This window comes from Brachycentrus maculatus, unplaced genomic scaffold (genome assembly GCF_059751285.1).
Source record: "Brachycentrus maculatus isolate JH-2025_06_01 unplaced genomic scaffold, ASM5975128v1 h1tg000176l, whole genome shotgun sequence".
Lineage (NCBI taxonomy): Eukaryota > Metazoa > Arthropoda > Insecta > Trichoptera > Brachycentridae > Brachycentrus > Brachycentrus maculatus.
This window is the reverse complement of record NW_028280928.1, coordinates 786,807-805,978: the sequence shown is the minus strand read 5'-3', so window position 1 is coordinate 805,978 and position 19,172 is coordinate 786,807. Positions and strand designations below refer to the sequence as shown.

At 36.3% G+C, this 19,172-nt stretch overlaps 2 protein-coding genes across 2 annotated transcripts; one reads left to right on the top strand and one right to left on the bottom strand.

Annotated features, from left to right (window-relative positions):
* Positions 1-2,362: 2,362 nt before the first annotated feature.
* On the bottom strand, positions 2,363-11,963 carry LOC148308091 (uncharacterized). The gene is made up of 5 exons (XM_088262264.1): positions 11,790-11,963; positions 8,445-11,559; positions 6,496-6,608; positions 5,092-5,631; positions 2,363-4,826 (listed from the first exon to the last, which is right to left on the bottom strand). Exons 2-5 carry the CDS (start codon positions 11,205-11,207, stop codon positions 3,926-3,928), a joined length of 4,317 nt encoding a protein of 1,438 aa, XP_088118390.1. The 5' UTR covers positions 11,208-11,559; positions 11,790-11,963; the 3' UTR covers positions 2,363-3,925.
* A 1,427-nt stretch (positions 11,964-13,390) lies between these two features.
* LOC148308090 (uncharacterized) lies at positions 13,391-17,863 on the top strand. Its single transcript, XM_088262246.1, has 3 exons — positions 13,391-13,524; positions 14,293-14,456; positions 15,324-17,863. The coding sequence occupies exons 2-3, from the start codon at positions 14,394-14,396 to the stop codon at positions 17,358-17,360; spliced, it is 2,100 nt and encodes a 699-aa protein (XP_088118372.1). The 5' UTR covers positions 13,391-13,524; positions 14,293-14,393; the 3' UTR covers positions 17,361-17,863.
* The last annotated feature ends 1,309 nt before the right edge of the window (positions 17,864-19,172 follow it).

Here is a 19,172-nt window from a genome sequence, read left to right as displayed (position 1 = left end):
TTAATATTTTCTTTTTTTAAACTGTTTTTATATTCAAAAGAAGCTGATGGAATCTGTTCCAGACTTCCAAAAATACACTACACTACACGTCAATAGAGTAAGTGGATTTATTTAAGTACGCATGTGTACTGAGGCGAGCTCCGATATGTTTAGAAGGTGCCATGCTTCCATAAAAATAGATAAATAAATATATAATAAATAGGCAGTTGGTTATTTAAAAAATCCAACTAGTGTTCAAGAAGTAAATTGTTAAGTATGAGAAACATTCAAGAACCGAAGTTCCACTGTATTAAAAACCAAGTGATAATTCATTGATCTAAATTAACTCTGACGTTTATTCAATAAATAAAAAGTCTGTCAGTATTTTTCAATCCATAAAAATAAATTTCTGATCCTAAACATAAAAACTAAACTCGAGGCAAAAATGGAGTAATCGTGTGATGTGTAATCAGTTTTGGCACTTTCTCTTGTCCATTCATATCTGCATGCACTAAATTGATGAAATAAATATTGACATAAATGATTGAAACATACATACATATGGAAATGCATACTAAATTTACTAAAAAAATAAAACATCATTAGTACAAAAGATCATTCTGTTTCAGAAAATTCACAATCACATAGTGATCTTTCTTTGCTCATGCACACAATGACAGGTCATAAATGCACAGTTATACATATTTCAATATGGATAACTCCTTCATCTGAATTAAGATTTCAATAAAAAAAATCCTATATAAATATTGTATATTATACAGATGTTTTCGTATTTTTTGTGTCATGGGCTAAAAAACAATCACTATATTATTTGTTATGTAATGACTACTCTAATAAGACATATCATTTAAAATGCTTTATTATTTGACATCAGTGACTATATTAATGTGATGAAAACAAATTATTATTAGTAATTTAATAAAATACGCAGTAACATAAAACCCTGATCGCAATAACACACTCATAACTTATATGCGCCTTCTAGTTAGACAACTAAAGAGCTATGGCGCAAATTTTGTTTTGAGATTGGTTACTACACATTTTCAACCAAAAATTGGTAGATATATCAAACATGCTTGAAAGAGGATGAAATACCCATTCCCTTGCCTCCGCCTCATACAAATCTACTAACACATTCGCAACACTTTGCACACATCCTGCATTAACCTCACACAGTACGATTGGGCTTTTATAGGTAGGTGCATTTTTCGTCTAAGATTAATAGGGCATTAGTTTTACTAAGATTTTTTCACGATCCATCCCAGTAAATCTAGTTTAGTCCAGTTTTGATTTTAGATAAAATATCATTTGATAAAATCAATATAAAAACAAAAAAATCTTATTCACTTTTTAAACAACCTGTTTATAACACGTATGAATGACCACTAAAATATTGATTAGATTGTGCATGCTAATAAATATTGTATAAAAATATTTATAATATTTTTAATAAGTTAAAGCATTTCTTGAAAAAAATACACTTTATCTTTTTATCGTCAATAACACAATTTACTTGCTGTAACTGTGTAATAGAAAAAAGATGATATATTTATTGGTATAATAACACTCAATAATGTGAGAAAACGATTCATCCTTTGTTTTATTAATTTATACACTTAAATTATTGCTTTTCAATAGTAAATACACCTACCTACTGAGTTTTTAATATATGTATCATTGTTAAAATGTATATATAAACTGTGTAAATATGCACTTTTGCATATTTCAATAGTCATATAAACTCGCCAACTAATATAATCAGATCTACTGAATAGTTATTTCATACTTTTTATATTATTTTCGCAGAGAAATATTATTCAATCTGCTTAAAGTACATTTGATCTAGTAAAATGTAGGTCCAAAAATGGATTTACGGATAATGGCTAATGCAATGTTGCCACAACTTGTAATTGATATACAAGGCACCGCTTTGAAAAATAAAGAGTACAATATTGCCATCATACTCACAACTAAAATTAAACAACTTGCAATGTCAGAATGCGAGTGTTACATCTGAAAAAGTATACCTTTCAAAGTTCCTAAGTATTGCTCATATTCACATTCCAGGCTTAAAATAAATATGTACATATAATACATCTATCAACATTTTCATTGTTGATAAAATACAAACAAAAATTTAACAAAAAGTAGTACGGTTTCTGGTACTCATAAAATCACATTAATATTGCCATTAAAAAATAATGTAAAGGGCGAAAGTATGTCATTTTGAGGGGTTTTATGTTACAACAAATATGAAACCAATCGCAGGTGACATTTAGTCTGGGAATAAAGAAATCAATCGTAAAAAAATCGCATAAACTAAAATACATGAAAATGATTACTTAATATATTGGATATTTAGTTTTCTTTTATTTTTATTTTAATTGAAATAAAAATCAAACCAATTACTGTGCATTGATCGTGATACCTCTTATTTTCAAAACTAATTTTGAAGATGCACAATTTTTTGTTACCAGCCTATCGAGATGTCATAATATGTACTAACATCTTACAAAACACAATACGGATAAGATAAACTCAGTTCGATAGATACAATGGTTAATAATGACAAAAGATAAAATATATGTTAAATGCATTCTCTAAATAATAGTCAAATTAGTACAATTTAATTATTGTGGAGGTTATAATTCATTTTTTCAATAAAAATCTATTTTAGCATTATTGTGATTGAAAAGGGGCCTGTAAACAAGAAACATTTTTACAGCAATGTATATATACATACTGCAGCAAGTATTGCCAGGAACATTGTGACAATATGTAGCCTGGTAATATAGCAATGTTGCCAGTATGATTCTGTATTACCAAGCATTACGGCCATATCGTCTACAATAAAAAATTAGCTGGCCATAAAAAAAAATGCAACCATACTTTGGCAACATATGATTCTTATGCCCTCTCAAATACAAGTCTTTGTTGCCGAGGTGTGGGATTTTAGTGTTCAGTATCGTAAAGTCATAGATAATCTAATAACTATTGGTATTGCTTTTCATATGATGGTGATTTTTTTGTATAATTGTTTTAAAATATAATTTAAAAAATAAAAGTAAAATGTAAAATTTACAAACAGATAATCATGCAGTTCTATTTTTCAGATAATAGGAATCAACAAAACACAATTATTTAGGTAAAGACTTATTAGCACCAATCTGTTCTTAATTTGAAATCCGGGCAATAATAAAATGCTGGCAATTGTTGAGGAGCAAATTGCTGGGCCACATGTGATGCCAAAAATGACGCTTGTTTACAGGCTTCTTCAGATGTTTGAATTTTCATCACAAAGATGAAATATAATTGCGTTTTACATAAAATGAATATGTATAAAATTAGGTGGTATAAATCAACAATGTTTCAGGGTCGACGTGTGAAGTCAAACCGTGTCAGAAATGAACAAATGTCAATGTTTAATTTTAAAACAAATTACTATCCGTGTTAAAATATTTGATTTGACACATCTTTTTGTGACTTCTCAAACAACTAAAACGTAAAAATGTAAAACTATATTTTAAAATGTAAAAACTTAATAACCGCCCTCAACATCTCGCAATAGTATATGGGAAAACTGACTAGGATTTTTATTGAATTTAGCGGCGTTCTAGTATCGTTTATACTATTTTCTGACTTGTCCGACTTTACACTCCAACCAAGATGCCATCCTATAACGTCAGAAGTGTTTTAGAAAGTTTTTTGTTTAACACCAACTGAGATTACAATGTCGCTCGGACTAAAATAATCTAGTCACATAGCGGCAACAATTTAAAAAGCTAAAACACATGTTCGCAATAGAAATAAAAGTAAGAACACACGGTGGCACGTAGACAACCATTCACTCACTGTTCCTGTAATAAATTAGTATATTTATCCGTAAATTGTTACTGGCACAGATATAGCATTCGTCCCGCTGCAACTAGCCCTCGGTAGTGACGGGCTCCCGGGCGTGGTGGATCTTCACATGCTTGTTGTGGTTGGACTTGGTGCTGGAGGTCTTGCCGCAGATGTTGCAGGAGAAGGGGCGGACCCCCGAGTGCACGCTCATGTGCTCCGACAAGTAGTAGCTGCGGTGGAAGGTCTTGCCGCAGCCGAGGACCTCGCACGCGTACTTCTTGGCGTTCTCGTGCTCCTTGACGTGCCTCTGGCAGTTGTACTTCCGGATGAACTGGCACCCGCAGTAGTTACACGTGTACGGACGCACCGACTTGTGCGCGTTCATGTGCGAGACGTAGTCCGAGTGGCGCACGAACGCGCCCTTGCAGAGCGCGCACTTGTACGGCTTGCTGGAGCGGTTGGCGTGGGTCCACCGGTGGAGTTTCAGATTCCATTTGGTGGTGAAGGCTTTGTTGCATATCACGCAGGAGTAGGGCTTGCTGCCCGAGTGAGTGCGCAGGTGGGTGTCCATGGAGGACTTGAGGTACACGTGGTGACAGACGGGGCAGGCTACATTCTCGGCTTGGCGCCCGGCATCGGGGATGTAGTACCCGTTGTGGGCGCGGCGCATGTGGCGGGTGAGCGACGCGGCGTGCACAAACTTCTCGCTGCAGTGCGGACACGCTTTTGGCCGATCTTCGTGAATTTCTTTATGCCAGGCCAACTTCTTCTTGGAATGGAAAACCTCTCCGCAGTGGCACACATAGTCCCTGAGGCGCCGCTTGATGTGGAAGTGGTGCCGGTTCCTGTGCTGCACCATGTTGGAGTGTCTCCGGAAGGTCTCGTCGCACATGCTGCACTTGATGGGAGTGACGCCGGTGTGCACGTTGTAATGCTCCACTAGTTTTTGCTTCGTTACAAAGCGCTTGTCGCAGATGTCGCATCTATAAGCACAACCGACAACTAATGTTACACATACTGACCCTAATATTTAAACAAATAAGTATAAAATAAATCTAATACAATACATGAATATTATATAAAGATTAAATTTGAATAACTTAATAATTATAGTCAATTCACTCAATATTTGCCGTACTCAACTTAAATCAAGCTAATCTTTTTTAAAGGTCATTATTGTAAAATGTAGAGTTATTACAGTTTTTTTTTAAAGGAATGGGTTATTTGATAAATGAGTTGGAATCTCACCTGTAGTTCTTAATCCCGAGATGTCTCTTGACATGCAGTTGGAGGTTGGCTCTCTTGTGGAAGTACTTCCCGCAAGTGAGACACTCCAGAGGATGAATTTTCAGGTGGTAGTTAAAGGCGGGTTCCGTGGTAAACTCCAGCTTACATGTCGCACACAAGTAATCTTTCTTCTTCTTCTTGCTCTCCTCCTTCACCAATTCAAGTTTGGGTTTTTTCTCCTCCAACTCTTCCTCGGCAATCTTGACCGCCAGCAGATCAACATCGGGTTCGTCTATAGATTCCTCTACTTTGGTTCCAGTAGGCACCGGTTCGATCTTAACAAACTTCTCTTGTTTTATTTTGAGGTTTGTCTTCGGGTGTCTTCGCTTTATGGCCTTCTTGGGAGGGCCGGCTACTCCGGAAGGGACTGGCGGATGTTCCTTGGTGCGGTGGACCCTCCTCTCCTTGGGACAGTTGAAGCTCTTGCCGCAAGTAGCGCACCGGTAATTCCTGTCGGGTGGTTTAATCCCCACCACTATTGGAATGTCTTCTACCTCATTACTGAAAGAAAAACCACCATTAATTACTGAAAATACATCCCTTAATATATTTTAAGCAATTTTATTTTAAACATTTTATCTCAAACTGTATTATCCTTAAGTCGGGTTTAAGTAGGGAATACATCACATTAATTCCTTAGTTTTGAAGTTCCAGGTTTACCATTTTAATATATGTAATACGTCCGTCATACATGCGTGCAGACTGTTCCAACATATAACTTCTCCACATTCTGATATAATGACAATAATTTTCTCAGACTGGCATTCTTGTGAATATTTGGAATTTTTATATAAAACCACAAAATTTTCGGGCTACATCCATGATTTGGTGTACCATGTTATTTTGTTGAAACAGTATGGCTCTGTTGGACCCTTGGTTCAAAAACCTTCTAGCTCAACTAAGGTAAGGTTGATATAGGGAAGCCCTTCTGGTGAGCAGAAATAGGTCTGATGATTTTTTTTTGTAAAAATATAATTGGCATTTTCAACAAAAAATTAAGTTCCAAACATAAATGTATGTACATATAGACATCAGGCCCAGGGAGGCTGTTTTATTAACTACTCACCAATTAAGATGTTTCAACATGAATATGTCAAAATTTCAAGGAATTTAAATGGGTCTGGGGAAAAAGTGGTCTGTAAATATATGTCTAACTAGAAATCCACATATAATCGGTCTTTCATATGAGTAAGATGTTCCAATTTGGGGCCTCAAGCCAGACAAATATATTTGACCTATTACAAACATAGGTTATAAACATTAGATCGCTACAAAAAAATTAAATGTTTATAACAATGGAGTTTCATCAGGATTTAACAACAAATTTCTATTGAATTCAATCAAATTAGTATAATATATACTTACTAATTGTTTTTAGCAGGACTAACAGGCATATCCATGTCGGAGCCATCAGAGGGCCAGGACTCTCTTGCAAGCAGATCATAAGATGTGGAGCCGCCCACTACATCGCAGTACATCTGGAAGGAAAATATTTACCTCACTAATTAATAAATTACTCAGAAACGTGCATCATACTCTGGGAGTATAAATTTATACTAAAACAAGCAGTAAAAATCAAAAATAATGGTCTATTCAACCATAGATAATGTAATATTTAATATTTATATTTTAGTTATTATACAGACCTAAATGATGGAAGTTTAACTTCTGAAACATGTAGTCTATAATAAAACTCAAGTGGTAAAAAACGAAGTGTTTTCTTTAATCATTGTAATATTTAAACAGCAGCAAAAATGCTAACATTACCAACGTTACATTTTGCATAGGTACCATCTTACAAATTTGCCTGCAGTATAGTAAAAATTAATGTAATGAGTTTAATGACACAATTTTGAATATGACAATCTTCCGCTCCACAGTTTCGTGTTGCCATGATCTTACTATGATTTTTAAAATATGTAAATTCTAAAATAAATGCTAATTTGCAACACGAAAATATTTTTAATTTTAGTTTTACTTAGTGTAAATACCACTATTTCGTAAAATCTACTGTGACACGTGTTTCGATGCGTTCCGCATCTTTTTCTATTATTTGTTATTAGACATAATACGTACTAGAATTCTATCGAAATCGAAAATATTTGTGAATAGACACAACATGTACTAGAATTCTATGTTTCGCAGCTTTACCTAATTACAAAAACAAAAAAAAGTTGAAGAAAAAGAAGAATTTAGGTAATTTTTATAATGATTTTCAGTCGAGGGTAACACTGTATTGACAGTGGTCCGCTTATTATTCTCTCGACTCCAGCTGACAAATATTACAAATATAAAATTGATTTTAAAAAAATCATCTGCAAATTTACAAATCAACACTGCAAATTGGGGGAAATATCCTACATTATATATTTAATTTTATGTTACTTTAAATGGCTATATAGATTAGAGTTATGATTTTAATAATTTATTATAAAAAAAATTATCTAATGTTTGAAAAGTTGATGAACATTTTTAATGCACAGACCCCTTTTCTGATTTTTTTTCAGCAGTGTTGTTTCATGCAGTATTTTCAGGGAATGTATAATGGTGTTTCAATTCTTCATATCTGTTTTTAAGTACTTCATGTGAAAAATGTATCACCTTTGATGACCTTTGAAAAACATCTGAAACAATTCTATCTATCCTTGAAACCCCAATTTTCTGTCATATCATCCCTTTCTTCAATCCTCTCCCTCTCCCCCTATTTACTCTTTACTGAACACTCTTCCTTGCTTTCATAAATATACAACTTTATAATTATTTAATCATTCATACCGCAACTCCTTCCAATTTATGTTAATCTTTCTTCTCACTTGTACGCACGAGCACTATCTGTCCGTTAACCAATGTATAATAACTGTGTAAGCTACAAACCCCGAGCACTATTATTACTAGTCTGTTTTTGGTTGGCTGGAAGACATTGTTCCGCAGCCAATGTATATATATTATGTGCAAGTAAATAAAATACTAAAAGTTATAAAAATAAGTAAAAAATATGCAAATAGTTAATTAAATGTATCGATAATCAGCAAAAAGTTTTGTTTTCCGTGTTATTAGTAGTCAAACCTCATAATTTAAGAATGAGCAATGATACAAAGGATTATTAGCAAATACAAAAAAAAACATAGATTTTATAAGATACAACTAAAAGTGATCTCTCCTAAAATTGAAATTCCAACCCAAAAAATTTAAATATACCTGCTCGGGAATTATACTCAGAACCTCATCTCTCATTCTCTGTACCTCAGCCAAATGGATAGTGAAATCAAGATAAATAGTTGATTAGGATAACAAATACAAGATTTTGAGCTTACCCCGGCCCAAGGTGTGTCGCCGCTGCTTTCCTGCTCCGACAGCTCTCCCCGCGGAGGCATTCTCTCGTCGGTGCGGATGTTCAGGGCCTCCACCTCACTGGGCAGCGCCCCCGACCCCATGGCCTCCAGAAAGGCCCCCTTGTGGTCCTGCTCCGAGTAGTTGTCCCGGGGACAGATGAGCTCCGCGTAGTCGCCGTGTTCCCTGTCCAGCTCCCTTCTGTCCTGGGCCTTCCCGTCCTCCACCTTCTGATACATGCCCTGCCCGTAACTGCACTCCATGAAGTTGCTGAACCCGTACTCTTCCTTCTGCGGCGTAGCCCAGTTGGTGTATTCCTCCTTCTTCTCGTCGTCTTCGTCGAGCCCGCACATTTCTACTTTTTGCACCGAATTGCTCTCCTGTTCTCCGCCCGCCTTGTGCGAAGAGAAGTATTCGGTGTACGCATTATCCCGCACGTAGGATTCCCGAAACAACTTGTCGACTTCCTGTTTATCTTTAGAAGATTCGGAATAATCGAGACTAGATTTCTCCACATCGATGTAGGTGCTGGTATCACTTTCCGACGGGGCGTTAGATCCCAGGATGCTGCCAAATGCAATAACGTTAACAGGTCTCATAGTTTCTAATTCGGTAAAGTTATTCTGTGTTGAATTGTCCATTGCTCCCGAAGCGCAGTCCTTGTTACCGACTTTAATACACTCATTCTTCTCGGGTATGCAGTTTCTAAAATCATTATTATAAGTTCTTCCCATACATTCTGTTTCTATATCCATAGATTGTTCTCGAGTATCTACGTCGCAACTTCGGGAATCATCGTCCGCCGTATTATCTACATGCGGAGATATGGACTTCTTGGGGGAATCGGAATCCCTACTTTCGCAACCATTTTTTTGTTTATCTAGTTCTTTAAAAAAGCCGTCCAACCGACCTACCTCTTCTGGAACGGTGGCGGATATCCTATTTCTAATTTGAGAGTCTTCATCCGCAGTTTCGGTACTTTTAGAAGCGTTGATTTGGAAACATTTGGATGATGTGGGATTATCTAAGTTTTTACAGGAAGATTTTGGCGGTTTGACCGACACGGTTTTCTTGGTTTTGTTCACGAACAGATTTTTGCGAGCCGGGACACGGGTAGATTTAGAAGACGGAGTAAACGCGCTCTGCAGCATAGGAGGCAAGTCAGTGGAAGTGCTCGCCGTATCCGACAATGCGCAGAGCCTCTCGTACACTTCCTCGCTGGAGTCGTTGGTGAGTTCGCTACACGGAGATATGGAGGGGTTCTCATTACACGTAAGATCGGGAATAATGCAAGTTTCTTCCGTTTTACATTCCTCATTATGGGAGCTCTCTTTGTATACATTGGGATTACCTATGTTTTTAATAACGGAGAACGTATTGACTATAGCCCCGGATGTCTTGGATTCGTCATCTAGAGCGGGCCTCGTTGCCATCGAAGAATTATTCAAATTACTAGTAATAGAGAAACTGGATCTTGCGCAGAATCTATTTTGAGAATAAGATTGGCACAACTCCGCATCTACGAAATCGGGTAGTATGGCTTCGTCTTCATTGAGATTGGGTTCCGCAATATCTCCGGAAGACTTCCGAGACTGATGGTCACTACTGGAGGTTAGGTCGATAATGTCGGGAAAATTAGCGATGGGTACTTCAACTTTCACATTGCTAAGAATTTTCACTCTCTCACACTTTGAAGAATTGTCATTTGTGCTGTCACCCTGATCAATAATTATTTCAGAATCACGAGCGGTTTCACTATCCGCGCAAGTATTTTCTAGTCTTTCGGTACAAATCATGTTGTCATTTTTATTTGTCAAACTGTCCCGCATGTCTTCGACATTCATTTTGCTAGATTGTGGCTGGAATACCGCTACGGAATGCGGCCGGTCACTAAACTCCGATATGGTACTGCGAAGGTCCCCGCAACTGGACTTCAGTACGGACGACTCCACAGAGGCGTCGGAGTAGCACCTGGTCAGGGTGGAAACGCCGGAACTATGAGAGGACTGGGGGTACAGGGTGCCGGCGTAGGGATTGAACACCATCAGGTTCTGGTACATGACGGGGGTGGAGAGCGGCAGCTCTTCAGGCGCCTTGGATAAAGGTGGCACGGACACGAACTTCTTCACGTTACTATCTTGCAGCATATCCTTGTAAATCACCTGCGAGGCATTGGCGGGGGAGGGAGAACTGATAGAACTGAACTGCCCCGCGAACACGGGTTGGAGAACATTGCTTTTGGGGTGAGTCTGAGAGGGCACTCCTTGCACGGCGGCCGAGATAACTATGTTCTTGTGAGCGGTCTGCACGAAGGACTGCGTGACCGGGAGCACGAAGTGCACGGGCTTGGCGCTGTTGACGTACTGCAGGGCGGGCATGTCGGAGATGGCGGGCGCCCGCGCGGCCGCCGCATCCGCAGTCTCCTTGTACGCGCAGGCGGCGGGCTCCGGCCGGTAGTAGAGCTTGTCGGCGGACGCGGCCGCCTCCGCCGGCTCCGGCTCGAGGTGGCGGGGCCGGTAGCGGCGCGCGGGCGTGCGCGAGCGGCTGCGGTAGGAGCGCTCCGACTGGCCGCAGTCGTACGGCGTGCTGCAGCGGCTGCCGAACTGCCAGGAGGGCTTGGCGAGCGAGCACAGCGCGGCGATGACCTGGTCCTTGGGGTGCGTGTCCAGGTGCGCGCCCAGCGACATGCCCTCGTGCAGGTACAGCGTGCACACGGGGCACTGGACCAGTTGCTCGGAGCTCTCCATGGTGCTGCTCCGGTCGCGTCTCACTGCCGGCGGAGAGGATTCATAGCGCGGGCGAGGACTGCGGCTGACTCTAGTCAGAAAACATTCCGAGCGCGATATATCGATACCGTTAAACTTTTCGAGGTCGCGGTAACTAATTTTCCGCCATTCTCGATATCGGATCGAACTATGAAGTTCATCTTTGTCGGGTCGTCGATCGCATGGAAAGCGGAAAAATGTCTCGTTCTAATTTTATATTCGCTCCTCGCGTCCGTAAAGTGGCTCCGATATATTTCGACACGACGAAAGCAAAAAAAGTAACGTCGCGCGACCGCAGCGAAACTCGTTCCGAATGCACGCTCTCCTTATTGATCTGTCAATGACAATATTATAATATATTAGTATAGCTTTGTGCAAACCTGATTGTAATTCTAAAACATGTCCTACCACAAAGGAAACCTCCACGACCCGCAATTTACAATAACGGAACGGGAAAGATCGATAAATAAATCCATTAACTGTCCCAGCCATGTAAGCATAACATTAACAATGAATCGGAAATTTGAGAACACTTTTTTCTTAGTTATTTTAGTTGGAACTCACCTGACTCGTTTTTTTAGTTATTTTCTTTGATATAACTATTTTATAATATCTTTCAACCAATACGCAGTTGAAAATGAGAATAATACAAAGACGATAAATATCGCTAGCTACCGTCAGACATGTTGGAGACCAAAAGTAGACGTTTCCACAGATGTAGAAATGTATAGAAATACCAAATTGTGGATTAGAACCGTCAGTATACTATATGTTTACGCTACAACTGACAACACTACTCCACAATATTTTTTTTGCTACGGGCGTAGTACTTAGTTATGTTTGCTAAGAAAATTAATTAAGATAAGATGTTTAAAAATATATTCCGTTGTAATTGTGTGCAATTTTTTAAGCGATGTTAAAGAGAAGGTATGAGAGGGTGAGACAAATTTAGAAAGTTACCTTTTATTAAAAAAGTTCTGTAGATATCTTCCCCTCGTCGCCGAGAAATTTTGGCTGGGGGGTGCTAGACGAAATAAGTTGGGAACCCGATATCGAACGTAACTCAATTTCACCTTGGGTTGCCTCGACTAGTTAATTACTTTCTTACATAATATCTTATAAGCCAGTAAATAGACATTTTATTCAGTTGTTTTATTTAAATATTTATAAATATATCAAAAATAAAAACTAAGTACCGAACGAGATTTGATTTATATATTATACTACCCATTCTACAAAGACTGCTCCCTCCTCTATCAGAATTCCTAATGCACGAAACCCATACGAAATAATATTTAAAAGAAAAGAGGTTGTTGAAATCCATAATAAATTTACGTACCAGAATCTCCTAAGTTTTTTTCGAGAGTACAATAGTCTGAATTTGGAATTTTCATGCATTAGGATACCGAAAGCGAGAAACAGTATATAATCTTTGCGAGAAACTTAATGTTTCTATAGACAATTATCAATGTTATTGTTTTTCTCAAGCAACTACAATTACACTACATAAAACATATTTGCACAGCACTACAAGTTGTACAAATCTCGTATGCGCCCACTAGTATAAATATGGTCTTTGGATGCGCCCAACTAAATATTATGCGCTCAACTATGGACTTTAGGTGTTTTTTCCAATTTTCGTGCCAAATTAAAAAAGCGTATTTTTACAGAAATGTCGAATTTAATATACTGAACACGTATTTTCAAAGATTCTTTTCATATTGAAAGCCCATCATAACGATTTTTCAGGATCGAATTGTTAACTGGGTTGATCAAATAAAAGTATTAGGCGGGTTTGTATGAGGAGATGCATGAATGTGGAAGAGGCGAATAATGTTTACAAAGACAGAGTGGTATGGGGTTTTATTTTCTCTACCTACCATTGCGGGGAAACGGCGTAATGGTTAGTAAGTGAGAAAAAATATTTCACTGAAAACCGTTATTGCTACTGAATAGTTGGAAAAAAAATGATACCACAAAAACGACAAACAACCTGTCTTTCACTACTTATTTCATTTCAGAATATGTCATTCAGAATAGGGTAATAACTATTGACATAGTAAAAAGCGAGGCGGAAAAATAGCGCTTCGAAAAACTAACGTGTGCAAGTATAAGTCGCCACAATTTGTCTATGGGCATACATCAATAAGTTTGACAAAGATGACAGATGACAGAAAACTGTATGTCAAGCTCACTGTAGTTTCATTTGATTTTAGCCCATTCATTTTCAAGAACACATAACTGTTCGTTATTAATACTTAAAAGTGATGCTTTAATAAACGCTTGGACTCTGACTAAGGTATGCTTTCATATGTCTCATACCAGCTTTTAATTTAAATATATGTATACTTATTCTTTCATGATTACAATAAATATATCAGTTAATAATATTCAATGTTTTGATATATATATATATATATATATATATATATATATATATATATATATATATATATATATATATATATATATATATATATATATATATATATATATATATATATATATATATATATATATATATATATATATATATATATATATATATATATATATATATATATATATATATATATATATATATATATATATATATATATATATATATATACACATATATATATATATATATACACACATATATATATGAATACAGAAAAAATTAAATATTTACAATATTTAATTTTTTCTGTATTCATTGATAATTTATTCACTGATAGATCTAACACTCGGATCAGCTTCAACTATCATAAGTAAAGTGATCTTACCAGCTCGCAACCAGCACATTACATTTGGCAAGCGTTCCTTTGCTGTTGTGGGATTAATGGTATGGAATGTTATTCCACCAGATGATCTTTTAAAAAAAATGTAAAAAAAACATTGTTTCCCAAATCATTTCCATTAAAAAATCCCATTTCAGTTGCAGCAAAGAACCCATATATAAATTATCCAAAATATTATTACTAATAATATTTTCAATTCATCATTCTTTACAAATATTCTTCTGTATATTTGATACACTTGTGGAAACTAAAATAATTTATTACTTCGCATTCTTTCTTTACAGGTCTTTGGAAAGTCTAGTGATTTTTTAAAAAAGTTAAAAAATATTACATACAAAAAATAAAGTTTTTTTTTATCTAATGTGAATTATTCAAACATATTAGAATGAATAAAAAACAGTATCTCTCACCACCAAAATATAAATTATTGTCAAATGATCAATCATGGGTAAGCTACTTTTTAATAAATTCCACTAGTTATTAAATATGTTAAAATAGTTGTTAAATATATGTTAAAATAATTTGGTACTAATTAGCTTGAGCTAATTTGCTCAAGCTTATTTTTAGCTGGACTGGAGTCCAGGATAAAAAACATATGAATTACGAGGTCACTCATAATAAATCCACACACAACTCTTTTTTTTCTCACCAAACTATCGATCATTTCAATTATTGTAAGCCAGTGTTTGAAGTGTATAAAAATATGAATACAATTTTTTTTATCAACATACTGTCAATTACATACATAAAATTTATTATATGTAGCCATATATTTGATACACATAAAAATTAACAAAAACACCTAAAAATAAAAAGTTCGTTAAAAATTACATATTATTCAAACCCTTTTCCACACCCCAATGGTGCATAGGGCGCTGCATCATATAAACGCAGTGTTATCTTGATCGTTAACACACGAAGGAAAGATGATCAGCCTTTCGCTTCAGGTACCAGTCCTGGGTAATATTGAATAAATATTACAGTGAAAAAATCACTTATATTTATTTAACCCCCCCCCTGGGCATCGAACTCGGGACCTCAAGAACGGTAGGCGAGCGTGCTGACCATTACACTACGGAGGCGGACAAAAATTACACATAGTTAATTTAATTTGAATTTGGTTGTCATTTTGAGGTCTTGATATATATCTAGCTAGCGATAATGAGGAATTTTATCATCATAAATTTAGTTTATTTAATGTTCCTTCGAGGCGTATCTTGAGCACTTGATGAAATTTTAATTTTTAAAATACAGAATCAAATAAAAATAAAATAGTTTTTTTTTACAAAAGTGCTTAAACCTGTTATATTTTCAGAAACCGCCATTTTGCTGTGACTATCCGCAGGTACCTTTTGGAGAAGATTCTGAAGATTCTGTTAATTCAAATTTCATGCATCCACCTGACTTTGAGGAAAATATAGAAATCAGTGTTATAAACAAGACCAAAAATAAGACTAGATCAAGAAAAGGTAGTAATGCTGAAAAATCAAACATACCAAAAGGTAGAAAGAGAAAATTTACCCAAACTAGAGAAGAGAGGAAAGTTAATAAATATATGAACATACCTTACATCACCTGCAAGAATAAACAAGTGCTCCCAAAAGAGTTTCAAGATTATGATTGCAAGTGCAAACTGAAGTGTGCAGAAAAAGTTTCACTTTTTGAGCGAATGGAAGAATTTGACAATTTTCATTCCTTAGGATCCCATAGCTCTCAAAGTTTATTTATTTTGGAAAGGGTACAAGAAATTCCTAAAAAAAGAACTTATATCAAATTCCCTTCTACCTTTCATCCACGGACCTTTTCTAGAATCTATCACATAAACAATATTCGGGTATGTAAACCGATGTTTACTAAAACGTTGAATATTTCTTCTGGCCGGGTGAATACTGTTCTTAATAAAATCAGACACGGAGATGGGCTCTCCGATATGAGAGGAGTACTTACAGGCGGTCATAACAAAATTTCCGGCGAACAATTAAAAGAAATAATAGAACATATTTCATCACACTCTATACCGACTTCAAATAAAGATGGACACAATTCAATATATACCGTACAACCTAAACGAAGTATGAAGGGCATGCACAAGTCCTATATAAATCATAAAAAATGTGAGACTTCCATTAGTTTAGCTACATATAAATCAGTTTTTTACAAGTATTTCAAGAGTAATGATTCAAGTTCGATTCCTGACAACGATGTAGTTGATGCGCCTGATGATGACTCCGATCATTCTTTTTATGAAGTTCCCATAGAGAGTCCGCAGTTTGAAGAAAAAGTCAACATAATGACTGCACCAAACCATAGTGAACTAACAGAAAGGACGGTTTCTTGTTCAAATGCTGTAACACACAAAGAGAACACCAATAATATTAATCAGTCTCCAATACTATCCTTACCGCACAATTCAACTGTACTAAATGAAACGATACAAAATGACAAACTACCATATTTTGATACTTCACCAAATAATTATTTCCCCAATCCCCAAAGTGTACCGCACTTCTTGAACCGAAGTCATACCCTTTTACCTGATGAAACACCCGTAATTTGTAATATGATTCCTTCCTACGAAGCATCTCTTAACTTATTGCCTAAAAAGCCACCGAGAAAACGGAACAGAGCCACAGGAGCCAAGAAAGGAAGGAAACGCATGTTCGGTGACAAGACGAGAGAGGAAAGAAGAGATAGCATATACAAAAATGAAACTTATATCAACTCGAGAAAGAAAGAAATTTCGCCAAAAGTCTTTGAAGATTTTGATTGCAAGTGTTCCCTCCAATGCCACGAAGAATTACCCGTTGATGTTCGACAGAAAAATTTTGAAACATTTTATAATCTAGGATCTTACAGCGCTCAAAACTTGTTTCTTCTAGAGAGATGCGAAGAGATATTAAAAAAGAGATCCTATACCAAAAATAAAACTCCAGAACATGAAAGAACATTTTCTAGAATATATACTATCAATGAAAAAAAAGTTTGCAAAATGATGTTTATCAAGACTTTGAAAATATCGACCAGCAGAATCAATACTGTTCTGAAGAAAGCGAGGGGAGGCGAAGGGCTCATTGATAAAAGAGGTTCTTCCGGAGGACACAACAAAATGCCAGACGAGAAGAGGATGGAGATCATCAATCATGTGAACAGTGTAATAAGAAAGTATGCCAACATCCAAACTCAACCTATGGAAAAGTTTCAATTTCCACCAGGTCATACTTTAAAAGCAGCATACTTATTATACACAGGCGGCAGAGATCGTAGTCGAATCGTTAGTTTTTCTTCCTATAAAAATATATTTTATAAAGCAATCTCTATGTTTAAAACCAAAAATACCAATGATGTTGTATAAAGAAAATTTAAATTAATCTTTATAAAGAAAAATGTGAAATCACTTTTTTTTACTTCATTTAAATTGCAAGAAAATGTCCTGAAAGGTTTTTTTTTAAATGAACTTCGAAAATATTCAGAAGTGATTTACGTTCTTCGTTTGAAAAGAAATAAGAACTGAACTGGGAACCTCCGATGGCTCCTAAAATATTCTATATTAAATCATGGTGTGCATGCTTCATTGGACGAAGTTGATGAATCAATCGGATCGCTGGAATTTAGATGAATGGAGAAAAAACAAAATCCACCAAAGAAAACAAAACTGAAGCGAAACACTTTCCTTTGGTTATAATTCTGTTTTACCTAATCATGATATAACTTGGCCTGGGGAATGGGTCGATGGCCTTGTATTGTCATGGGAAAGAAATTCCATATTATATTTTAAATGGTTATTACATAAGTGGAATCTATAATGACTGATATAAAACCTCTAAACTCTAAAACCCAATTGAATAAAATCTCGCATCTAAACTGGTGTTTCCATCTTCCCTCTCACCATCGACTGAACCAGTGATTATTCATTTTAGATTTAGGGAATGTTGCTAGCAAAAATAAGCTGCAGAAAAGCTTTGCTAATTTTGTGGGGTTTAAGCGAATGCCCTCTAGTTTGAAGCATTTTTCATCTAAGTCCAAATGAAGATCTAGGCCTTGAAATGCACTAACGGCTTGAACTGCTTCAAACTGTCGCAGTTGGATATTCTGCAGTCTTAGTTCAAAAAGTACATCTGTACCGCTGTTTTAAGCAGTTATCATCAGCTGCGGAATAAGATTTTTTTAAAATTGGAAGTGAAGATTACCCAACTGTGGCAGTTTGAAACAATTGACCCTAACTGTTTCAAGGTGCTAATCTGTTTTTACTCTTAAGTCAAATAGATTCTGTAATGTTTCTGTAATAGTACTGAGGTGGTTGCATTACGTCGATCAACCAAAATTCTGTTGGAATAATAATTATATCTACCATGTATTTTCTATAAGGATGAGGGATAACAAAACATGTTAGAAATATGTATTTTCATTTTAAAAACAATTTTGGTAAGTTCTCGCCTATATCGGTAGACCTACCGTTCGGCAAACTTATGTTGAATTAAAGACTAATTAATGCGTTGAATGAAACTTAATGACTGTTATACATTTGTATAAGTTTTTGCGTGGTCGAAATCAGTTCTGTACCAGAATAAGTGGTACCCAAATATTATAAACTGGACACCATGATTCTACAAATAATTTTGCTAAGGTCATTGAGCTTATGTAGGTACCTACTGGAGTGCCCAGTGCTGCCAAATGAATAGACCTGAGGAACTCAGGATACATGTGATAAAAAAGGTATTGCCAATCGTATTTTGAGTTCGATTTGGCTTCGCTTTCTCGTTTAGTATGCTCAATTTGAAAATGGAACTTGTTGAGATTGGCAATTTTTTTGGTGGAAGGAAATCCATCATAGACACCTTATAGTTTGTGCCAGACTCCTATCGGCTAAACACCCCTCCTCGCCCTATATAGTTGGGTTCCCTCATGGCGGTCTACCCAAGGTTGTAAAGTGTTTTGACCTATGTTAGGGACTCCACCTGTCTTGTGACTTCAACATATAATCAATCAGCGTATTCGTGGTAATCTTACTTAATAAAAGCGTGACCACTTCGCCTCGTTCCTGGTTCCATTTCCCACATTCAAATAGGGTGTGCTCAGGGTCATCTATCTCCGACGGGCAGTATGTACATCCTGCGGTCGGGATCTTTCGTATTTTACGAGGGAATGCTCCAAATACCCCATATCT